Source organism: Grampus griseus (genome assembly GCF_964374135.1).
Source record: "Grampus griseus genome assembly, chromosome: 17".
Lineage (NCBI taxonomy): Eukaryota > Metazoa > Chordata > Mammalia > Artiodactyla > Delphinidae > Grampus > Grampus griseus.
Genome location: NC_139011.1, coordinates 78,230,599 through 78,256,524, shown reverse-complemented (window position 1 = coordinate 78,256,524; position 25,926 = coordinate 78,230,599). Strand labels below are relative to the sequence as shown.

The 25,926-nt window shown below is 44.3% G+C and overlaps 1 protein-coding gene across 2 annotated transcripts in view; it reads left to right on the top strand.

Moving 5' to 3' along the window:
- The window catches only part of RGS20 (regulator of G protein signaling 20), a gene marked incomplete at both ends in the record, with an annotated part of 76,815 nt that overhangs the window by 38,158 nt on the left and 12,731 nt on the right, over positions 1-25,926 (top strand). For both annotated transcript variants that reach the window (XM_082674745.1, XM_082674744.1), the window contains one exon: positions 20,946-21,094. In XM_082674745.1, coding sequence (XP_082530871.1) covers positions 20,946-21,094 — 149 coding nt within the window. The remainder of the gene's footprint in view (positions 1-20,945; positions 21,095-25,926) is intronic.

Below are 25,926 nucleotides of genomic sequence, written 5' to 3'. Positions count from 1 at the left end.
TTTTCTTCTATCTTTGAATCACATTTTTTATCTTTCTATAGTATCATTTGTTTCCAATGCAATTTAGAAAATGAACGTTAAAAATTTTGCCGTGTATGAATATAAAGTGCAATACATGTTTTGTGAGTTTAAAAATGTTAGTAGGGGGCTTCCCTGGTGGCACAGTGGTTGAGAATCCACCTGCCGATGCAGGGGACACGAGTTCTTGCCCCGGTCCGGGAAGATCCCACATGCCGCGGAGCGGCTGGGCCCGTGAGCCATGGCCGCTGAGCCTGCGCGTCCGGAGCCTGTGCTCCGCAACGGGAGAGGCCACAACGGTGAGAGGCCCGCGTACCGCAAAAAAATATATATATATATTAGTAGGAAAAGAAGTACATTATAATCCCTGCAGCTCTTCCTGCTTCAGGTTGCAGTTGTGTGATGTAAAAAGCATGAGCACTGGAATGAAAGAGAACTGGGTTTGAATTTTGACTTTCTTGCTAGTTCTGTGAGCCTCAGATTCCAAAGATGTACAACGGGGACAATTACACTTACTTTATAACAAGAAATGAACAGTAGAGGGTTCACGAGAGTATTCAGTTAAGTGGGAGCTGTTATCATTATTCCTCTAATATTTATCCATCATTATTTTAGGCCCCTGAACATGGATAATCTGATTTTAAACACATATTTTGATATATTTATATCTGGTACAGGTTCTGAAACTTTTACCATTCAAACAGGGTGCTGAAAAAAGTTCTTTGATATGAAATGCCTATACCTATAACAATATCTATGAAAATATTACTAAGTTTATGCATTCATATTTGGCCAAAATCCTTCTCTTTTTAGACCAAATAAATCCAAGTACATAAATAAATAAATTTTAGTGGCAGGAAGAATGACGTCCAAAGCAGTCTGCTCTCAGCAAGATTCACATCTAGCTACTTGGTGTTATATCCACTAGGGTTTATTATAAGATGTTGGCAACAAGAAGACCATATTAGGAAATATGAACACAAGGCCAGCAGTGTTTTCTGGAAGGACAGCTGGTTGTTGGTCTTTGCAGAGGAGAGTCTGTGGGGTCTGTGAGTGATTTTAATGTTATCTCCACGTTATTTAAATATAATTAATTTTTATATTAAATTTCCTGTTACCCCTCTGCTCTTTTATTTTGACTTCAGCATTTGTTTCTTTTAGAAAAAGACCTCACTAATATATGGGAACAATTAAGTTCTACTCTAAATTTAGAATGGAAATAGTAGTCCTGGGGGCAGTTGGATGGCTCTGGAGTAGCAGGCCTCTCCGGAAGCCCGCCCCCTCCCCAGCCAGTGGGACAGCGTTCGGGACAGCGTTCCGGCCTGCATCCCTGAGGCCCAAGATGCATCTGTGTTTAGTTCTCTAGCGTGGTAAGAGCCGGCTTTGCGGGTCTAGCATCTGCCTGCACTCTTTACAATCTGTACGCAGATTTAAATCAAGGCACAAGCATTATGGGGTCTCGGGACCTCCCTGGCGGTCCAGTGGTTAGGACTCTGCATTTCCACTGCAGGGGACACGGGTTCGATCCCTGGTCAGGGAATTAAGAATCCTGCATGCCATGCAGCGAGGCCAAAAAAAAAAAAAAAAGAAGTATGGGGTCTAGTTTACAACAAGCTAGAATTTATCAAATTCTCATTAGAGCTAAGTTTCTGCTAAAGCAAGTAAGCTATTTCTAGACCTTTAAATGACTTGGAAGTTCTGTACCGTTCTTTTGGCAAAATGGAGTACTTATTAACAAAAACAACTGAACAGCATACCAGACCAGGTGGAATAAATGTGGGTTAAAGGAGGGTGAATACAATGACACAAAGAGGTATGAAAAAAGTATGCAAAATCTAATAACATGCGTAACTAACCTGTTTGTGGTAAACACATCTCATAAACTAACCCCCAAAAGACATATTATTTTTTCCCTTATCTTCGAATGATCTGTTCCAAATCATGAAGGAAATAAAACTATAAATTCTAAGTTAGATAGAGCACATATTTGTTAAAATATATCAGAAGTAGTCTGAGAATCAGGAGACTGCACAGAGATTATTTTTTAATGGAAATCGGTCCTCTATGAGCCTTTTTATGCATCCCTTAGGATGGGGGTTTTATTCCTAAATCCCCGCGTCTGACTGCCTTATGTGGTCTCACAAAAGGAGAATCGAATGGCTGTGGTTCCCTACAGAGTCCAAAATGCACAACCATTAAACATTTCGATCCATTTCAACTTTAGGTCTGCTTGTTCAGCGCACTAGCCATCGAACACTTCATGCCGAGGGCGTGGGGACCTAAAATTCAGGAGATAATTTGGTGCAAATTGTAGAAAACCAAAACCTTGAGGAACAGAGATCCTGTCACACACCCCTAGGAACAGCAGACAAAAACGTCCCATCGGCCCGGCCGCCGGGAACTGTCTTGGGAACACGAAGGCAGTATAGAACCAAGGTGACCGTGTGCTGGTGTATCCCCTAGCCCGTTCTGACCAGCAGCAGACCACCGATGGGTGTCCAAAAACAACCCCAGTCTGTCTGACCGTAGCCTGTGCACAGCTGTGGTGCGAAGGGTGAGACTGTGCGGGTGTTGAGAGGGACCCATGCCTGGAGCCAGACAGCATGGATTTGAGTCTGCGCAGGGACAGCTCCACAGAGTAAATGGAGTAAGGTGTGGTTACTGCTACCTTTGCTCACTTAGACCGAGGGGAAGTTGTGCATTCGTGGGAGATTGTTAGGGGAAAAAGCAGCCTCTGATAAAGAGTTTTCATTCTGGTGTCATGCATTACCATTGACGGCCACAGGAGGGGACTAACAAAGTCTGGATTCTATTTTAAAACTAACTATTTTAGGCCTTGAGGGCCATGTGGTCTCTATTGCAACTACTCATCTCTGCCACTGTAGCCAAAAATCTGGGGGATAGAGCAGAGGGAGATGCATTTTGGAGGGTGTGCAGTGGGTTTGGAGGGAAGGGCACAAGCTTACCAATGAGTGAGGTGAAAAGTCTAGGGGACTCCTGGGATGTGAGTGGATGGTGCACCGTGGATGGACTTGAAGCAGACAGGGGAGGAAACAGCGGGGGCAGGGGATGGGACTTGAGTCCGTTTAGACGCTGGCGTCTGAGACGTCCACGAGAGCTCCAGTTGTGCAGAATCTGCACTGTGACGTGCAGGGAAAGGATTTCCGTGGCACTTTTTCCCCCCAAATACACACTTTAGGATTTCTGATAAATACCGTGGTTCTGGGCTATGATGTAGCATTTCCCTCCGGAGCCCGGCACTGGTCCCCTTATGGACCATGTCCCAGCGCTGTGGGATGCTCTCATCCCTGTCTCCCCAGCATCATCTCTGTGCTGAGGCACACCAGCACAGCATGGCCGCCAGTCCCCGCTGTCTTCTCTCTCCCTTCTTCCTTGTTTATTTTTCTTTCCTCTTCTGATGTGTCTCAGCTGTCAGTCATGGAATGCCACTGTCATACCCAGTGAAATGAACAGTGCCCAATTAGCTACTGTACCTGACTCACATGCACTTCATGAAACAGAAAGTGGGAATGACTTGGCCAACAGAAGCTCAACTCAGGCAAGTGATTTATGTAAGGTCACACCCATGAGACATGCAGAGTTCAAGGCTCTTAGTATATTCACAGTGTGTAACTATCACCATAATCCACTTTAGAACATTTTCACATTTTCATCATTCTAAGAAGAAACCTACCACAGGTAATTGTCACTCACCAAGTCTCTTTCTCCTGCAGCCCCTGGCAACCACTGATCTACTTTTTGTTTCTACAGATTTGCCTGTTCTGGACATTTCATATAAATAGAATCATATAATATGTGGCCTTTTTAATTTTTTTTATTTTTTATTTTTGCGGTACGCGGGCCTCTCACCGTTGTGGCCTCTCCCGTTGCGGAGCACAGGCTCCGGACGCGCAGGCTCAGCGGCCATGGCTCACGGGCCCAGCCGCTCCGTGGCATGTGGGATCTTCCCGGACCCGGGCACGAACCCGCGTCCCCTGCATCGGCAGGCGGACTGTCAACCGCTGCGCCCCCAGGGAAGCCCAGTATGTGGCCTTGCATATCTGGCTTTTTTCATTTGGTAACATCTGCATAGCTCGCCCAGGGAATGACAGCATCGTAGAATAACAAGAGCTTAGTGAGCACCTTCCTCCTTCAATTTGCAGGTGAGAAAGCCGAGGCCCAGGGAGGTGGCCGATGGCTGAGGTCACAAAGCCTGATGGTGGGAAAGCCAGGGCTGGGCCCACGCCTCTTCCTCCTCCATCCGCAGCGGGCCGTCCTCGGGCTTCCCCAGTGACAGCACAAAAGTGCTCTTTCGCTCTGATTGACAGGCCAGCAGGTTTACACCCCCTTCTCCAGTCCTTCCATCCTCAGCTTTTCTCAGCTGCTTTGGTCACGGCTTGCCTTCCCTCAGAGGCGGTTGAGGTTGCTCGTAGGCTGGTGAATGGTCAAGGTGCCAGATGTCTGAGAGCGAACAGGGAGGGGCCTCGCTAGCTGACTCCACCAAATATAGACCCAAAGGCATAGGATCAATTTGTTTATGATCTTAGAACACAATTTAAGGACTTACCATAGTCTTCTACGTTAAATGTCATCAGTAAGTACTAAGTCAGAGGAATAATTATGGCATTGGATTAGCACTTCTTGGTTTCAGAGACCTTTCGTGTACCTTCTCTCATTTACTACTTTTATCAAATCTCAGTGTAGCTCATATCATACAGATGAGGAGGTGGGGGGCTTAGAAAGGTGAGGGAACTTGGTCCAGGCCTCACAAGTGCAAAGGTCAGACTGGAAGGACCTGTGACTCAAAAGCCCACGATGGCTTTTCCTACGTTCCCACTACACGGCTTTTTAAATTCTTGATCGATCGCTCATGTTTCCCAGTGATCCTTCTGGAAGGGCCAGCTGTGGGCTGGGGGCCCGAGACATGCAGGAGCCCCCAGTTAACCCCCTTGGGCCTCTCTGATCCTGGTCAGCGCAGGGCTGCTTGTCCTGTGATGACCTCATCAGGTGCCCCTCCACCACGCCCACTGTGCTCCCTGGGACCCAGTCAGTCATCAGCAAGACGCCCCTAGTTCTCCACATTGTTCCCCGATGTCCCTCCCCTCTTGTCTCACCCTGAAGTGTGGCAACTCTTCCGAGGACAGCGCTTCTCCCACGGCCCTGGTAATCGGGGACATTTTTCTGCTGAAATTGCACCATTTACGTCCACTCCTAGAAGTCAGAATGGCTCCCGTTGCCATTCCCAAGACACTTCCTCACTGTCTTCCCCCAGAACCCTCCCTCTTAGGTCTGACACGGGACACCACATGAGGAACCTTGAAGACGTTATGCTAAGTGACGTAGGCCAGTCACAAAAAGACGTATTTTACGATTCTTCTTATCTGAGGAACCTAGAAGAGTCACATTCACAGAGACAGGGAGTAGAACAGTGGGTGCCAGGGGCTGGGGGAGGGGGGAAGTCCGTGTTTAATGGGGACAGAGTTTCAGTTTGGGAAGAAGAAGAGCTCTGGAGGTGGATGGAGGTGAGGGTTGGAAAACAGTGAACGCGCTTAGCACCACCGAGCCGTACACCTAAAAATGGTTCAAGTGGTGTATTTTCTGCCACGTGCATTTACCACCATAAAGAAAACCCTTTACCTGAATGCATGTCCTAGACCGAAGCCCCAGTACCGCTCCCTCCAGCATCTGCTCGCCCTCTGATCCCTGCCCCCCACGTAGAAGACTCCAGCGTGCGGCCATCATCTCCTCTCCGGCGCCGTTCCTGTCGCCATTCTGTTTCTTCAGCATCCTTGTCAATGACCTGTGCTGTACTCTGGTCTCCCAGCGCCTTGATTTCTCGACCCCAGAAGTCCACTGCCCTCCCCCACGTCAGCCCCCACCTCAGCCATCCCTGGAGTCGGCGATGACCGCCCGCACCTCCTGGGAAACCTCATCCTCAGACCCCATCCCCGCGCCATGACCGCACCGCCCTTCCTGCACGCTCGCCCGCTCTCATCCTTTCCTCCACAAGCTCCCTGGTCTCTGAGGCCTCCGGCCCATTCCCCCCTCCCTGGCCCTCACCTTTGCTCACCTGTCCTCATCTGTCCTCAGCAGCCTCCATCCTTCCTCCTCCTCTGCACTTCCTGCGTGACCCAGGGACATGCCCATCTCATTTGTGGTTGCAGTTCCTTCTTAGAATCCTCAAGCCCCACACGCCATGTCACAGTCCTCAGGTGCCCTCTCCTCAGAGACCCCCCACTCTTCAGAGACGCCCCGAGGCCCTGACTGTGACTGTCGTGCCCACGTCATGCTCTAGGGTCTCAACCATTTCCCATCTTGGCAACACTTCTCGGACCCGGAGTTCTCCAACCTATTTGTTTTCGTGGCTTGTGTCTGTTTCTCTCACTGGAACCCTTGGCAGAAACAGTCTAGTTCACCCCCGCGGTCCAGCGCCTGCAGCGCTGATGCATACAGGGGGTGCTCAGTACACGTCTGTGATCAGTTCAACAGGAGAACACTTTGAAGACAAACGCAAGTCGTATTTTTAACCTCTTGACGCTAGGTTTATAACTGGGTCGCTCTTTACCTGAACCTCCTGAGAAGCCATCAAACAAAGACTTGGCGTATTTTCAACATTTGGGAAACCATGAAACGGAGCAGCCAGGAAGGATGTTTAGAAGGGATCCCCTCTACCATTTCTCCTGATGTCTTGCTGACAGTATCCCAGGATGCTGGACAATACTAAAGTCCTTTGCAATAAGCGTGATTGTGCCTATTGGACACCAGATTTAGGCAAAGAACTGTGTAGGATTTCTGCATCAAACAGACACCACCTCAGTCATTATTTTTCTTTGAAAGCTTCCTCCTCATAATGCTTTCCAGTTCTGTGACACAAGGGTCAAAAACACTGGGAAGACAAGGAAAACACCTTGCAGCGGAGGAAAATCACGAAGGAACACCTGAATAGGAGAGGGGGGCAAGCAGGCTCTGGAGTCCGTCGTGCACGCTTCGAGTGGGAGGGCTTCCCGGGCCCGTGTTCACTACCCTGCGGTCGTTGTGAGGCTCATGCGGTCAGTGCCCCGGCCAGGGACAGGTATCCCGGTGGTTATAAAAGCGGGGTCCCCTCCCCTTCTTCCATTACCCTGTCTCCTGCTAGACTTTCCCGATTGTGTTTTTAGCTTTCTTTAAAATGAGGCCCTACAAATAGAAAAGCGCACATATGGTACATTTTCACAAACCAAACACGCCTGTGAAACAAACGCCCTGTTTGCACTGTACGACAGCACGTTACCAGCTCCCCGAACTCCCTTCTCAAGGCAAGCACTCTTCTCACTTCCCAAAAGCAGAGAACAGCTTTGCCAGGGTCTCTATTCTCTGTAACTATATAGAGAGTATACAGGTTATCATTTTAACCTTGGCTACATCTGCACTCCAGCAAGCCACCTTCCACAACGGTTAGGTCCCTGAGCCATAGCACACAAGAAACTGCGAGAAGCAAACCATATTCCCGACTGGCTTCTGCCTGTGATGTTGGCAAGGTCTGTAACCCGATGACCCAGGCTGACAACCTGGCTGTCTCCATGCTTCAGAGCCCAAGCCAGAGCAGCATCAGGCAGCCTGTCCCTCTGTCCCTCAGCCTTCCCTTCTCAGCTGTCCAAAATGAAAACGTATTTCCCAAGCCAAAGCACATTCATCCAAAGGTCAACTTCCGCCCTAACAAGTCTCACCACCTACAATGATGATTCAGAAGGCAGAGTAAAAAAGAAGAACCTCAGAGGGAGGAAGGACATCCTTGCACAATTTAACCCATTTTCTAGTGACGTGGGGCAAGCAAAGAGGCAGAGTGATTGATATGAGCCTTCCTTCCTAATCCAAGGCCCCGCGATGTGGACCCGGGCTGTGGCACGTGGAGAGAGAACAGGGGGCAACAAGAAGGACATCCAGGAGGTAGATTTCCTCCGGTTTTGCTGTGAGTTGGAAGTTGAGGGTAACTTCAACTAGACAGATAGTAACGCTGCTCACCAAGGTAGAAGGCGGGAGAGGATGGGTGGGTTTGCCCGAGGAATGATAAGTTCCATCTTAGACATGAATTTTTCCGTGTTGCAGATATTTTGTCCTGTTTTTTCTGTAATTTGCAATGATGGCTCAGAAATTCTTCTTAGAGAACCTATTCCTTGCTTTACTTTATTTCCTTGAAATACTAAAAAGCTAGCAGAAATTCTCACCCAAACCTGAGAATTCTCACTCTTTAGCGACTTGAAAATTGCCTGAAACAGCCCCACAGCAAAGATTTAATAAGTGTGCAGTTCTTTCAGAGGTGCCCTGGGCTAAGCGGTCATCAGGAAGGCAGCCACCTACAGTCTCCTTGAGAAACTCCCGCGGCCTCCTGGGGTACGGAAAGCCCATGGTCAAGATTTCAGTCAGTACTTGGCAAAATACCCTGTAATTGTTGATTGGTATTAAGAAAGAACAAGTAAAAGCATGCATAATTTATTAATTTCCTTCCAATCATACTTTCTTATTATTTCTAATAATTCCCGAAGGCAGTTGTAAAGGTTGAGTCATACAATATGTTCACTTAGTAACAACAGAAGAAAAAGACATTACTGTCATAGCCTTAAAACCTTTGGTGGTTCAAGTTACAAACTTGGCGACAGCGAGATCAACAAAATAGTAAAGATTTCCATTCAAAGTCACTGAAAAACAGATGGTCACATACGTCAGTAGTTTTTTAAAAGCTCAGGACATGTGTAAGCATCCATCTGGAAGTAATCATAATTCTAAAAAGTCTACTGTTATTATTAAGCTTTCGGTTGACTTCCCTTACGAGAACAGTGAACCAGCCATTTCTTAAAATAGTCCCGAAATTATTCTGACAATAAAACCAAAAGAGAAAATTTTGAGAACTCATAGTTTTGCACAGCGGAAGAGTTAAGCTCTCTCCCTCTAAAACCCACTATAGCTACTAACAATTGTTAGCTTTCTGTGTCGTATGAAGTGGAAGACACAGCTTTGATTTGATGTTTGGTCTATTTGTGCTGAAGTTAATGCAGGTAATTCCAGCTCGTCCTTAATACTTCATGAGCCAGAGTGAGTTGGAGTTTTTCTGGTGACGAGTGTGCCACAGGATAAGCTGCCGGCATTCTCAGACTTAAAACCCGCTGACTGCAAGATCCCAGAAACAGTAGAAACATTGCCATTGACTGAATTCGTTTCATTTCCCAGCTGCTAATAACAGGTGGGAGTCTAGAGCAGGCGGAGGGCCTGTTTGTGTCTTAATTGGCTTCAGGTGATCTGTGTTTATGCCTGGAGCCTGGGATTCAGAGAAAGATGTATTCACCTGTGGCTGTTTTCAGAGCAGGTGGCTAAACCCAGGGAGAGTTCAGCAGTGAAATCTTCCCTGCTGCTTTCAGTTGGTCTGTTTTTCAAACTCCATTGTGTAGATTCTTTTTTAATTTTATTGAAGTAGAGTTGATTTACGATGCTGTGTTAATTTCTGCTGTACAGCAAAGTGATTCAGTTATACAGATATAGATTCTTTTTCATATTCTTTTCCATTATGGTTTATCAGAGGATATTGAATAGAGTTCCCTGTGCTCTACAGTAGGACCTTGTTGTTTATCCATTGTGTAGATTCTTTTTTTTTCTTTTTTTTTTTGGCCATGCCGTGCAGCATGTGGGATCTTAGTTCCCTGACCAGGGATTGAACCTGCACCCCCTGCATCGGCAGGTGGACTCTCAACCACTGCGCCACCAGGGAAGCCCCCCATTGTGTAGATTCTTGAATGAAAGAGAATCAACAGCCAAAAAAGACCTGTCGGATTAATCAGCCTCAAAGCCCCTCATCCTCAGAAATGGCTCCCATCTGGGTTCTGGAAGCCTCGCGCTCAGCACACCAGATTGGCCCTCCTCCCTCACGAACAAGTCCCTTTTAACTGTCCCTTCCCCAGCCTGTGCCCTGGATTCCTTCCAGTCCTACCAGGGGTGAGGGGCTTGGGCTGAGAGGGACCTCATCATAGCTTCCTCCACCCCCACCCCCGGGGTGAGCACCAGACCCCAAGGAGAACCTGCAGGAGGCCCACCCAACCCTCCACCATGTCACCACCTCCACCGAGCACACCCTGGATGTGCTCGCCCTGCAGGCAGTGTCAGTGCAGAGCCTATAACTAACGTGAATCTGTGAAACATCATCTTTTGCATCCAGAGGGGAAGTATGTTAGAAAAAGCTTCCCCAGGCTGGGAAAACTTAGAAGGTAGAAAGACCAAAAGGAGGCTAAAATTAGGAGCAAGTGGGGCTAAATGCTCAGAAACATGACTGCAGAGAACAAGGAAGTGAGTGTCTCTGGAGGATGCTGTGCAGAGAATATTCCTGGAAGAGCGTTCTTTTGATGCACGTTGGTACCAGTCAAGGGAAGCTCAGAAAACAGCAAAATGAACAGACGTGGCTCCGGAGGAAAGGAGCTTTGTTCCTAATACAGAGCAGCAACAAAGACCCGGTCGTTCGAACAGGCTCCAGAATATATCGGGAGGGGTCTTTACAGCGCGAGACTGAAGAACTAAGGTAAAATGACCGCCCTGGCATAGTGCTGTGAGAGGAGGCTGGATACTTGAGGTCCAGGAGGGAGATTCTCCTTCATTTACTAGATAGTAAACTTTTCTAAAGAGAGACTTCTTATCAACTCTTGGATTACCCTGAAGTAATGTTTGTGTAGGAAAAGGCAGAATAAAAACTTGATTCTCTGTCCTTATTTACCAGTTTTCAAAATCAGTTGGTTCCCTAACATTTTCTAAAAGCAACAGTGAGTGTTTTAGTATCACTATGAAATCACGGATGTACACACATATGATGTTTCAGTTCATTGCAGTTAATATTCTTATTGATACTTAAACTTTCTCATACTTGGCAGGGGGCAGCCTTGTTTATATTTGCTCATGGCTCTGAAGTTTAGCATTTGTATATAATCAAATCTGCCAATCTTTTGTGGTCTCTGGGGGGAACAGTAGTTACACTGTGATACATCTAGGCATCTAAACTATGAGATATTAGCCAACTGTTGAATGAATGAGATGGAGCTACGTGTACTGTCCAGGAAGATTTCTGAGACATTTTTAAAGTAAAAAATATACGGCACAGGGTCACACATAGCATCAAGGCCATTTAGATAAGCATACTAAAACTATGTTTTAAACTAAAGTTAATTACACGTTCTTAATTTCATAGAAGTGGTCCTGGAAAGAACCACATCAAACCGTAAAGCTGGTTATTTCTGGGGGTGGGAAGAGGATTGGAAAGTTCAGAGGAGCTGTGATTTCTCTGTGTACCTCTGTGTTCCGGATAGAAGCCTAGTTGATTGTTCACCAGCATGTATTCATGTTTTGTTGGGGATTTTTGTTTGTTTTTTAAAAATTAGTTTTATTATTTTCAAGCTCAGGTTTAAATTAATATTTTGCCTTTGATGAAATCTTATATCTGCAATTTCATTTGCAAATGGTTTCTGCATTTGGGGCCAAAAGAAATGAAAAAACTGATTGGAATGTCTAAAGACCTAAGTGCATGTCAACATTTCTAAAAATATATTAAGTGAAGTAAGTTAGACAAATATCATATGATATCACTTATATGTGGAATCTAAAAAAAAGTGATACAAATGAATTTATTTACAAAATAGAAATAGACTCACAGGCATGGAAAACAAACTTATGGTTACCAGGGTGAGATAAATTAGGAGTTTGGGATCAACATATACACACTACTATATATAAAATAGATAACCAACAAGGACCTACTGTATAGGAGCTCTAGTCAATATCTTGTAATACCTATAATGGAAAAGAATCTGAAATATATATATATATGAATGACTTTGCTGTACACTTGAAACTAACACAACATTGTAAATTAACTATACTTCAGTTTTTAAAAATGGTTTAAATTTTTTTTAAAGTAAAAGATAAAAAAATAAAAATATGTGCAGTCTCAAGGGAAACAACATAATGCATTGGAGAGAAAGAATGACTCTGTGTGTGTGTTTGTGAATTCTAATCCCACATATGCTATCAACTAGCCATGTGTCTGTGGACAAGTCACTTTAGCTCCTTTGGCCTAAAAATTAAATAGATTAGACCATGTTCAGGTAAAAGTAAGCATCATAACTGGAACTATTATCACATTAGTGTATTTTAAAATGCACGTGTTTGCACTGAGCTATCAAATTTCTGAAAGAGTCCCTTGGACTGACAGGCTGGTACGAAGAAAGCATTGGCTGAGGGCTCGGTGACCTGGGCTACAGGTCATCTGTGTCACCTCAGGGGGTGAGTTAAGCCTCTTTAAGCCTTGGTTTCTTTACTGAAAAGAGGAATTAATAACTGTCTTTCCTGGCTAACGAAATTGTGGGAAGGAAGAAATTAGGTGATACATATAAAAGTCTCCTGTAATCTGTAAAACCCCACAAAAATACGAGCATTATTCTCTTAATTAGCCTTGAATGCCGCTCAACCAATCAGACCTTTCAGGTGGGATGTTAATGGAACGACGTTTTCTGTATATGGTACAGTAAAGCTCTTTAGCACAGCAGAAGTACAGTCATTATTTTATATGAGGTATGATGTTAAACAAAGCATCTGTTTTTGTTTGAAGTGTTCCTTCATTCAGCCAACCTCTTCTTACCATCCACTCTTCTAAGCACAGAGGTTCCAGCCCTTCTGTGCTCGCTTCAGTGTGATGACTGAACCCACCCGTAGAAGGGATAAGAGAATCCCTTAAGATGGTATTAGACTCTACTTTTCTACCTCTGTTTTCATTTCTCGAATAAATGGACAAATAATCTGGGTATACCCAAACACAGTAGAAACAAATCATTACTCGAGAAGCAAAGCATTTGGGTTGTGCCTTTGTCTTTTCTGAGACACTTAAGTTGGAGAAACCTAATTCACTCCGGTGTGGGCAGTAGACCACGTGTCCTAATGTGAAAAGAACCTCAGTGCTTTGTCAGGTGAAAAAGAGAGGCACGGGGTGGTGTGCATACTATGCTCCCATTTTCTTAAAAGTGTGTAAATGTGTGTAGCTATCTGGAAGGACATACAAAAAACAGATAATGATGTTTTCCTTTAGGAGTTTTCATAGCAAATCCTTCAGTATTGTCTGGTTTTTCCTACCATGGGCGTGTGTTATTTTCATTTTTAAAATGACTTTTAATATAACATCATTAGTAAAGTGTCACCTTGTTTCATCAGCTCAGCTCTAGATTAAAGATGTGGGGGATGGGATGATTCATTCTGGAAAGCAGCATTAAAATGGCTTCACAGGAGCACCTGACTATGTTAGACATTGTCGTGGGTTAAACTGTATCCCCCCCCAAAATATGTTGAAGTCTTAATATGGCTGAATGTTCGTGTCCCCCTGCAACAAAATTCATAGGTTGAAATCCTAACCCCTAAAGACGATGGTAATAGTCGGTGGAGCCCTTGGGATCCCTCATGAGTGGGATGAACGCTCTCATAAAAGGCTCCAGAGAGATCCCTAGTCCCCTTCTCCTTGTGAGGACACAGCAGGAAGGTGCCAGCTCTGAACCACCAGGAAGAGTGCCCTCGCCAGACTGCGACCTGCTGACTCCCTGATCTCAGACTTCCAGCCTCCAGAACTGTGAGAAGTAAATATCTACTGTTTATAAGCCCCGAGTCTGTGGTCTTCTGTTATGGCAGCCCTAACGGGCTAAGACAGAGTCCTGACCCCGGTACTTGTAAATGTGGCCTTATTTGGAAAAAGGGCTTTTGCAGATGTAATCAAGTGAAGATGAGGTCATTCTGGATTAGGATGTCTTTATAAAGAGAGAGAGCTCGGGACACACAGAGGAATTTCTCCTCTCAAATTTCCTTATGTTCTGGCTTAACTCTTTCAGAGCCCATCATGTCCTACTGATGATAAGATTATGTTTCTAAAGGTCGTTGAGGGTGGTTTTGAATGTATGTCCTGTAAGGTTCTTGGTTCTCCTTCATCAGGATCTTGTCTATGATTCTACACCTCATGGAACACGGACTCAGGTCTCAGGCCCTTCTAAGAGAAAAGATTTTTTTCACACAATACTTGATGTTTCATCATATTCCCAATGCGTAATTCAATAATGGCTATTTTTAGAATTTGGAAACCATAATGAAAATAAATAGCTATTCATGGAATCCAACCACCAAGTTCAAGCTTACCAGAAAATAAGAAATAACTTTTCTGAGCTAATCATGGTCTGGTTAAAATTTTTTCTAACTAGTTACTGCTTTCAACTCCAAATTACCAGAAGATTGCGATCAAGATTAAGAATTTACCTTGGGGAACTTCCCTGGTGGCGCAGTGGTTAAGAATCCACCTGCCAATGCAGGGGACGTGGGTTCAATCCCTGGTCCGGGAAGATCCCACATGCCGCGGAACAACTAAGCCCATGCGCCACAACTCCTGAGCCTGCGCTCTAGAGCCTGCAAGCCACAACTACTGAGCCCATGCACCGCAACTACTGAAGCCTGCGCGCCTAGAGCCTGTGCTCCTCAACAAGAGAAGCCACCACAATGAGAAGCTACCACACCACAACGAAGACCCAGTGCAGCCAAAAAAAAAAAAAAAGAATTTACCTTATTTACCTTGGCTTTTGCTTGAACTTTGAAAGAATTCTCTTGAATGCTGGGTTCCTAGGACTGGAAAAGCAATGATTGAGTAGGATTATCTCTTAGCTAAGATCCAAATAGTTAATGAACTGCCAACCTGTTTTTCCCATTTCCTCAGGCTGCCATAAATTATAGAAAATGTTTCTGAGGTCACTGACATTGGTTTTACATTCATCTAACTTTTGAGCCTCGGGATCCTCAAGCAAAGGCAGCCAGTTACTGGGGCCTCGTGTATGTGGCACACTTGGGTCAGCCCAACAGACACTGAAATGACGGCCAGCAGTCTGTGCCAGACACACACCAGGGGAAGAACAGAATAGCAATAGCAAAGGAGCACTGATTCCATTTTCCTTAGAAAAAGCAAATGGAAATGAAATGTGTGTGGAGTTCTCCCACACATATGATGGAGGCGAAGAAAAAGATGCAAGCTAGTTTGGCTAATCAGACCACATATCAACGTCTGAAAGGATGAACCGAACTAACATAATTGACAATGGCATATTTTTTAAATCTTGTAAATAGGTAGCATTCATTTAATATATGTTGTTAGTCTTCATATTAACTAGCTATGACATTTTAAAAATTAATTCTCGGACATATGTATACGTGTAACTGATTCACTTTGTTATAAAGCAGAAACTAACACACCATTGTAAAGCAATTACACTCCAATAAAGATGTTAAAAAAAATAAATTCTCTACAAATATTTAGTGACACTAAATATGCAACTCTCCCATAAGCAACTACCTATTTGCATTTTGAACAAGCCTGCTGTAATTTAAAGCATCTCGATCTGACAGTTAAGATGACTAATAATGAAAAGTTCCGGTAAATTTGAAAACTAGATGAAAGGGATGGATTTTTTTCAGGAAATGAAAAATACCATATTGACTCAAAGCCAGGAAGAAACTATGAAAAGAACGGAAATCAAAGAGTAAATTGAAAACACCGTCAGCAAGCCACACCTGAAAGGTTCTAGTAATTTTACCAGCAGATTCTACGTACCTTCAGGGAAAAAATAATTCACTTAGAAAAAAACAAAGATAAATAGATTTTAAAACTCCCTAAAAAACATTACCAAATCAATTTCAGCAGTATAATAAAAGAATAATCATCTTTTAGACCCAACAAGAGTTTACTTAGTAAGGTAAGTGTGATTCAGCATTAAGAAATGCATTTGGGGGGCTTCCCTGGTGGCACAGTGGTTGACAATCCGCCTGCCAACACAGGGGTCACGGGTTAGAGCCCTGGTCCAGGAAGATCCCACATGCCACGAAGCAACTAAGCCCATGTACCACAACTACTGAGCCTACACTCTAGAGCCCGCGAGCCACAACTACTGAGCCCACGTGCCACAACTACTGAAGCCTGCGCACCTAGAGCCCGTGCTCCGCAACAAGAGAAGCCACCGCAATGAGAAGCCCGCGCACTGCAACAAAGAGTAGCCCCCGCTCGCCACAACTAGAGAAAGCCCGCGCGCAGCAACGGAGACCCAATGCAGCCAAATTAATTAATTAATTTAATTAAAAAGAAAAAAAGAAATGCATTTGGGGCTCGCCTGGCGGTCCAGTGGTCAGGTCTCTGTGCTTCCACTGCAGGGGGCTCAGGTTCGATGCCTGGTCAGGGAACTAAGATCCCACACGCCACCCAGTGCGGCCAAAAAAAAAAAAAGAAATGCATTAATGTGATTCATTTCATTAACTATTCAAAGGAGGAAATTCATATGATCATCTCAAAAGATCTTTTTTTTAATGCGATAGAATTTGACATTTTGGAAACTTCATTAAGGAAAATTTTCAAACATACATAAATGTAGTGAGGCTAGTATAACAAATGCCATGGTCAATGACACAACTTCAACAATTATCAACATTTTGCTTATCTTTATATTCATGTTTTATTAACATTTTTAGCTTCCTCTCAGGCTGTTATATTTCACCACTGCTCAGCAGGGCCTGGGTATCACGACCACTCCTGCCACTAAACATTCCAACAGCTAGTGACTGAGTGAAAACCATGCCTATTAATTTAGAATTTTGAGGAACTGAGAGATGATAGCTTGTTCGTAAATTTTATAGGAATGGCATATGTTTCTGTGTACTTGTGTATTTAAAGCTTTAAATGATTTAAGTTGTCAGAATTACTGAACCATGTATGAGAATTCCAAGAAACCATACAAGAAACTGTAATTACCTTCAGAGGAAAAATTAAATAGATTCTGACACCAAGTTGAGACTCTACAAAGATGAACTGAGACATAGAACACTGAGAAAAGAAACGAGGGATTATAAATTAGGAAAATGGTTAACATCCCAGGACTAATCCAATACAAATGCCAAAAGAACATAACCAGCAAGCATTAGTCAATGTGGAAGAACACACTGGAGAAACACGTTACAACTGTAAACAGTGCAGTACCTTTTAACACAGTCTCAGCGACATACACCTCTCATTTTGTCTGATGAAAGACTTTCACGTTCAAAAGAAGACAATGAGATATATATATAATCTTTCCAGCAACTATCAAAAAGGTATAAGTCCATCAGTACGTGAGTGGATAAGGAAATTGTGGCACATCTATACAATGGAATACTGCTCAGAAATACAAAGGAATGAACAATACAACAATCACAAAATAACTATGCTGAATGAAGAAAGCCAGATAAAAAAGAGTAGATGTCGTATGATTCCATTTATATAAAATTCTAGTAAATGCAAATTAATATATAGTAAGAAAAAGCAGATCAGTGACTGTCTGGGGCCGGGATCCAAGAGGGAGGGATCCCAAGTGATGTGAAGAAACTTTTGAGCTTGACGATGTGGTCTTGACTGTGGTCGTGGTGTCACAAGTATATATACATGTCAAAACATCAATAAACATGTGCCATTTATTGCATGTCTGTTAGACCTCAATAAAGCAGTTTTCAAAAGTGTGTAAGAACAGGGCTTCCCTGGTGGCGCAGCGGTTGAGAGTCCGCCTGCCGATGCAGGGGATGTGGGTTTGTGCCCCGGTCCGGGAAGATCCCACATGCCGTGGAGCGGCTGGGCCCGTGAGCCATGGCTGCTGAGCCTGCGCGTCCGGAGCCTGTGCTCCGCAACGGGAGAGGCCACAGCAGTGAGAGACCCGCGTACCACAAAAAAAAAAAAGTGTATAAGAACAGACTTTGATGAGATTTGCCTCTGCTTTCTGAAGGCTATATTCAGTCATGAGCAACCTTGTGATGTTCTCTAAGAGTTTACTCACTAAATCAAGATTCTTCCAGGTAAGCTGGCAGTCTTTATCCCCAGGTTCTGCATCTGTGGATTCAACCAACCTCAGATCAAAAATACTGGGAGAAACTCCAGAAAGTTCCAAAAATCAAAACTTGAATTTTGCCTTGCACTGGCAACTATTCGCATGGCCTTTACATTGTATTAGGTATTACAAGTAATCTAGAGATCATTTAAAGCGTCCAGGAGGATGTGCACAGGTTATGTGCAAATACCACATCATTTTATGTAAGGGACTTGAGCATCTGTGAACTTTGGTATCCTGGGGGTCCTGGAACCAGTCCCCCATGGGTGCTGAGGGACAACTGTATTTACAAAGAAATAGGTGGGTACGAACAAATAAAATATGTTAACTATTAAGATAGGCTGGCACAACTTATTTTATACTATGTAAAAGCAATATAAGAAAACTTGCTTAACTTGGTAAAGTTATCTTCTCCCAGAAACCTCCGACACACATCACACACACAGGGAAAATACTGTCAGTCTTCTCATTAAAGTCATGAAGAAAACAAAAGTGCCTGACAGTATTTCTACTTTTCAATATTTACTGAACTTCCTAGCCAGTGAGGTAAGACCAAGGAGAGGAAAGAGGTATATACCTTGGAAAGGGACAGAAAGTAAAGTGTGATTATTTACAGACAGTATCTAACTAGGAAACAAGAGATTCTAACAAGAGAATTAACAGGAAGACTCGTAAAACTAAGAGAAGTCAGTAGGTCAGATAGAGTGTCATTAGCCTTCCTAGACTCTGAAGTAACTATTTAGAAACATGGGGCGGGGGGAGGTATTTACAACAGCAGCAAAAATTGACCTCTAAAATATTCAGGAAAAAAAAACTATCAAAAATATGCAGAACCTGTTTGAGGATAACTCTTGAACTGTACATAAGACAGGGTTTAAATGAATAGCTATTTCATGACCGACTGCAGAGACCCAGTCTCGCAAAGACGTTGAAACCCACTGACATGACCACGTCACAATCCTTCCTTCTTCTGAGAAGCAATGGGGATTTTGTTTTTAATGAGGCAAGGTGCATCAGTATCTCTGAGAAAATAAGTTACCCGGAGCATCTTTGGCTGAAAGCACCTTTGTTTGGACACTGTGCTGGCATGTCCTTGCCTCTCCGTGTCCTGAATGAAGTGAAACCATTGTCAGTCTCTGGCTCCACTGAAATGCCACGGATGCGGTGAGAACATGATGCCAGAGGAGCCCAGCTTCTCCCCCAGGGCCATTCAAAGGGGTCCACTCAGGAGGCTGGACCACCCAGGCTGGGCGCTGTGGACGGTGTTGTAAGCATTGTTCTGGCTGTGGAGGAAGGGACAGTAAATCCCTCTGATGGGTCTCTCGTTCTGTCTTGGAACTTACATCCCAGGATGATTAAAAGACAAGGGCCAATCCTGAGTAGTAGTTACCGTCCAAGCTCCTGTGCTCACCGCAGGACAGGCCAATAAATCTAGAGACGGGCTGGTGAGGCAGGGAACAACTTCGGAGAGCCAGCAGACCAAGAAGTCGGTGGACTAAGGTCTCAAAGAACCATTTTCCGCAAATCAGAGTTCAGGCTTCTTTTATACTCAAGGAGGAGGGCGTAAAGTCGAGCACTTCCTGGTTCTAGCCCGCCTCCGGACGGGGCTGTGTGAGTTTCTTTTTTCCTGCAGCCATCCACAGGTGGGCCTGGTCAGGATGTTTCTTGTGAGCTAAACAAGGGTATTTTAGCTTAACGCTCGTTACCTGGGAGGCAGGGTTCTCAGAGATGGGCTGTTATGTATCCTTTAAGCTTACGGGCAACATCCCTTTAGTGATGAACTTGTAATAGAGCAATGGTTCTTCCCTATTACACAGTCATCCCTGATAGGTACTGAAACAGATGTCATTTCTCGCAAATCTTTCTCGTAAATCCAGTGTGGTCCTAATCAGATTCCCACATGGTATTGATGAGTTGATTCCAAAATTCCACTGGAACACAAACAGGCAAGAACAGCCAAAAAGGAGTTTTGGTTTTAATTTATAACCTTTTTTTTTTTTTCCCTAGCTGTGCCATGGCAGCTTGTGGGATCTCAGTTCCCCGGCCAGGAATTGAACCCGGGCTACAGCAGTGAAAGCCCAGAATCCTAACCACTAGGCCACCAGGGAACTCCCTGGTTTTAATTCATGAAGAGAATTTAACTTACCCAATATGAAAACATACAATAAAAGTATGATAATTAAAACAAAGTCCAACAGCATATAAGGATAAGTAATAATAGGGATAGATAAATCTAATGTTGGAATAGAATATCAAATTCAGAATTTGATTCCAAGGATCTATTTAAGGTTCTCTAACACAGATTGGATTTTTTTTTTAACCTACCAACAACTCAAACAATTGTATCAAAAATTAAAACGGACACAGCAATTTCTCGTTTCCTATGCTGCGTTTATATTTCTCTCCTTCAACCATTCCTGTAGTTCTCAGGCAAGGCGAGGGATGAAGCGTTTTCCGACCGCGCAATGCCCAGGGAAGAAGGCCAGGGCACCGTCCCTGCAGGTGGCAGGATGGGTGTGGGTCACTGTCCTGAGCCGGGCTCGCGTCCCGGGCACCCCTGAGCAGGACTGCGCACGGGCGCGGCTCCAAGGGCTTTGCAGCTGCCATCCAGCTGCCCCTGTAACTGCCCCCGTCCTCACGATGGTCCAGCGGGGGCCAGGGGGCGACTCGAGCTGTGAAACGCACCTGTGGTAGGTCCTCACCACGATGTCTGAGGGATGTGATGCCGGTGTCTGTCTCTCTGACCCAACTGTGAGCGCCTTAGCACAGGGAGCCCCCATTCGTCGTTTCACTCCTAGAATTTATCACAGTGCTTCCAGACAGGGAATAAATGTTTGGTCAATGAACGGATTGTAAGCACCAAATTTTACCAAAATTAGCAGAAATGATCTGGAGAGAGTCACGCTGCATCTTCTCAATGATCCAAACAACAACGGAATCGGAATCTCCAGCTTGTGTGGTGCTAAGTCTGCCCCCGCCCCCCTTTCACTTTCCCTGTTGCAGCCGATGGGATCAGAACGCGTGGAGATGCGAAAGCGGCAGGTGTGCGCCGCCCAGGGGCCCGCAGCCGCCGCCCCAGGCCCGCGCGGAGTGGGGAACCGGGGGCCCAACGCTTGCTGCTTCTGCTGGTGCTGCTGCTGTAGCTGCTCTTGGTAAGGTTTGCGGCTTTTCATGATCGCGCTCCCGGTAGGAAAACGGTACCCTGAATGGTGCCAGTTTGCGATGAATGCAGTAAGTGCTTTTAAGCAACTGCTACATGCCTGCCTCTGATGTGGGTTCTGTAAAGGACGACAACAAAAACAAACAAACAAACAAACCCAAGAGGCGGCTGCGTCCTAGCTCTGGAGAGACCTATGCAAATCCCTGAAATCAGGCTAACTAATGTATATCAAATATCTAAAGAACAACCTAAGGCAGCTGACGATTGAATGTTACTATCTGGGCAGAAAGGAGTGAACTCAAGGCCCTCCAGTCGGTAACAAAGGCTTCATGGAGGACTTAGAATTTAATCTGGGTCTTTAAGTCTAGCGTTATGAAGGAGAATGAGCCTGCATTTTATATTCCGCTGCTTCTGTTTTATTAATATTGTTTTTTAATAAAGAAAAATGTCAAAAACTAAGCTTGACAGAGAGAGGAAAATCTAAAAATATAGACTCACTTACTAGTAGTGGAAGATACACAATCATTGCTTTAAAAAAAGAGATACAACTTGAGCGTTTGAGTCACTGTTGAAGATCTGGAGAAACGGGGCTGATTTACACCCAGAAATCACAGGAACGCTAGGTTGCACTTCTGAAATCTTGGATATGAAACGTGCTTCGTGACAGCCAAATGTGTGCGTAGCTTTAGGCAGTTCAATGATTGTAAATTTATTTGGGCTTGACTGCAAGTTAGACCAGACCTCACTAGCCCGTGGAGAAGAAGGAAAACTGGGATTGATCAGGGAAGTAGAACCATTAGAACTGGGGGTGGGCGGGCTGGAGGCTGAAGGTGAAAAGTCCAGGACGGTTTGGGCTGTTCCTGCTTGCCTCGGGCTGGTGTTAATTTCCATAAAGTTCCAGGCCGGTGCCTCTGAGGATGGATGTTACCCTGATGCTGGGAGGTCTGTCCATTCGGGACGGAACCCCAGACTCAAGTGGGAATATGGGGGGGAGTGGCTGACCAGAGCCTAGCAGCCCAGAGTTTAAAGTGAGCCTTCAGCCCTGACAAGGGGTCTAGAGGACCCGGCAGGAGACGGGAGGAAAGGGCGCGTTGGCACCCCTGACGCACCGAGGTGTCCAGGACCCCCGGTAGTCGGGGAGGGGACCTACCAGGGGTGAAGAGACTGCACTGAGGCCCCTTTTCCACCCTTTCACTCTGCTCATCAGGCTCAGTGAGATGATGCCTGAGAGGTGTGCAAAGGTGTCCCTGTGCAGGAGGGATGCCGCCTGGCATTTACCCCATCCCCCCTTCCCTGCTCTGGTGCCTTGGGATGGCACAGGAGGTGGGGACCATGGCCTGAACAATGTCTGGGACTGATGGTGTATGGGCGACAGGTGGTGATGGGTCCCAGAGCAGCCTCCTCCTCCTAACGTCAACCAGGGCGAATAAAATATAAATCTGTACCTGGACATCCTCATCACAGCCAGCACCTGTGTAGCACGTGGTATGTGTGTCTACGAAAGACAAGAGAGCAACGTCTTCAAAGTACGGGAGCAAAGTAACAGAAAACTTAGTCAAACTATAACTCAGGAGTGTAGGTAAAATAAGTCATTTTCAGACATACAAAGGTCAAGAGAGGTAACTGCCTGCAGACCCTCCCTAAAGAACTAAGGATGTATTCAAGGGTAAAAAGGGCAAAAACTGAACCCAGAGGGCAGTCATGGGGAACAGGTAACACTGATGAATACAAAAGCAGCTGTAAAACTTGGTATTAATTTTGTGTTAGAAAGTGTAAATCCAGAGCCATAAACAAATAACCTCGTGTTAACAATCAACAAATCAAATACCTCGGTCTTTCTTAGGACAAAACTATAACATTTTCTTTCAAAATTAATGGTATTTATGCTCAGTCAGAAATGGAACATCGATTTTTCCACATCAAGGGAAGGCAATAAGAGAAATACTGGGGCTTCCCTGGTGGCGCAGTGGTTAAGAATCTGCCTGCCAGTGCAGGGGACACGGGTTCAAGCCCCGGTATGGGAAGGTCCCACATGCCGCGGAGCAACTAAGCCCATGCGCCACATCTACTGAGCCTGTGCTCTAGAGCCTGTGAGCCACAACTACTGAGCCCACGTGCTACAACTACTGAGCCTGCACTCTAGAGCTCACGAGCCACAACTACTGAAGCCCGCGTGCCACAACTACTGAGCCCGTGTGCTACAACTCCTGAGCCTGCGCTCTAGAGCCCGCATGCCACAACTACTGAAGCCCACACGCCTAGAGCCCATGCTCCGCAACAAGAGAAGCCCACGCACTGCAACAAAGAGTAGCCCCCGCTCACCACAACTAGAGAAAGCCTGCAGCCAAAAAAAATTAAAAATTTTTAAAAATTAAAAAAAAATACTGAAGACTTTATCAGCATATAGCAAAGGTGGCTTTAGCAAAAGAAAGAATGAGCTATTGTACAAATACCCAGATTCCTGGCATTAGGTGACCAGCTCATCCCAGTTGCCTGGTTCGTTTCAGCATTGAAAGTCCTATGTCGCTGCAAACCCATGAGCCCCAGACCAGCTGGGAAGGTTGGTCACCCTACCTGGTATCCAAATCCATAGAAACAGATTTATATTCCTATATTGCATCATGTAAAAAATTAATCTCCCAAGATCAACTCCAGATGGCTTAAAAGCCTAAACGTGAATATCCAAGAGGAAGACACAAGATAATATCTTTATGATCTTGGTGTTGGGAAGAATTACTTTTAAAAAGAAAAAGGAAAATCTGTAAAAGGAAGAGATTCATAAATTTGGCTACAATAAAATATTAAAATGTGCTAGCAGGAAAACTAAAAACACATTTCATCCAAAGACTTGTACATGAACATTCATTGCATCATGATTCATCCTGTGAGAGGGGTCATAGCAGCATTAATCTGATTGAGAAAAACTGAAAATATCTGGATAGATGCTTTGTGGTGTAGTTATGTAATGTGACACCATCCGGCTTTTAAATGCATGTGCTTTTAAAGGAGAAAAAGCAACCTGTAAAGCAATGCATATTTACAAAGTTTGGAAATATGTGCATATCTGTATATTTTTATTTATTTATTTATACATTTTTAGAGAGGGTAGGGTAACTGTGAATGGTAATGATAAAAAACAAAAAAATAAGTGTGCTGGTTATCTCAGGAGAAGAAAGGGGGAAATAGGTTGGGGAAAAAGTGCGTGGAAAACTTCAACTGTTCCAATATTTGATTTCCTTGATTTTTTTCACAACGTGCTTTTGAGATTTATCCATGTTGAGAGTACACAGTGAGTCCATTTTTTTTTTCAGAGTGATTTTTTTTATTCGTTTACAAGAGTCCATTTTTAAGAAAGGTAAATGGGAATTAGTTTTCTAAGCCCTTGTATTATCTTTCTCAGAATCCTGCTTTCTGGCCTTCAGGCGTTTCATTTTATAAAAGGAGTCATGCAGAGTCTTGATCTCTTGAAAATAAACTTTTTGTTTTCCTTTCTAGAAGACTGAAGAATTTTTTCCTCTTTATAACAACTCTAAACTTTACCGAAAGAGACCTAAGCAGGGGTCTTCTTTTATTGAATATTTCTTCAAAGTGGTGAGCAACTATTCTGGCTTCTATCAACATTTTCTTATTCTACTTTAGCAATAAAAATAAATTCAGGTTCAAAAAGTCGACACGAAATATATTACTGTTTTTCAAGAACACATTGTCTCCTAAGAAATATTCCTACTTTTAAAAAAATGAGACATGGAAAAAATGCCAAAGCTTAAGTACCTCTTGCATTATTTATTCATAATACAACTTACAGTTCTTTTAAGAATCTTGTGTCAAATTCATCCTTCCTTTTCCTCTTTGCTTTTTCATACCCACTGTGTAGTACTATTTTCTCTTACGAAAGAAGTCTATGACATCAGGCAGTATTAATACTCCTGCAGAGAGAGTACCACCCAGATGCCTTTCAAATTCGTTTTTGTTTTTGTTTTAAGAAACCATCATTTACTGAAACTTTAGCCCTGGCGTCATGAAAGCAACAAGAAAAAGGAGTTCCTGCATGTCTAATGACTGCACTTAAAGAAAAATAGAACTACACACAAACACACAATTACTGAAAATTCATAAATGCCTGAAAATAGAATAAAAGACTTTTATAAAATGGTGTAAAGAATGTTAAGGAAAGGCATAATGAAAGAATAGAAAAGACAGTACAGAGGCAATAGTAAGATAAAGCAAACTCAACTAATCAATGATAAAAATCCATTTTGATATTAATGGGAAACTAAAAGCATTCCTGCTAAAATCAAGAACAAGGCAAGGGGCACTTCCCTGGTGGCACAGTGGTTAAGAATCCACCTGCCAAGTCAGGGGACATGGGATCAAGCCCTGGTCCAGGAAAATCCCACATGCCGCAAAGCAACTAAACCCATGTGCCCCAACTACTGAGCCTGCGCTCTAGAGCCCATGAGCCACAACTACTGAGCCCGCGTGCCACAACTACTGAAGCCTGCGTGCCTAGAGCCCGTGCTCCGCAACAAGAGAAGCCACCGCAATGAGAAGCCCACGCACTGCAACGAAGAGTAGCCCCCGCTCGCTGCAACTAGAGAAAGCCCGTGCACAGCAACGAAGACCCAACGCAGCCAAAAATAAATAAATTAATTTTTTAAAAAAAGAACAAGGCAAGGCTGTCCAGGATCTTCCCTACTATTCAACACTGTGCTTTAGGGATCAGACAAGAAAAAACAACTGGAGGCCTAAGAATTGGGAAAGAAGAGGAAAAGCTCCCTGTTTGCTGATGATAAGAGAATTCCCTTGAGAATGCCAGGGGAATTG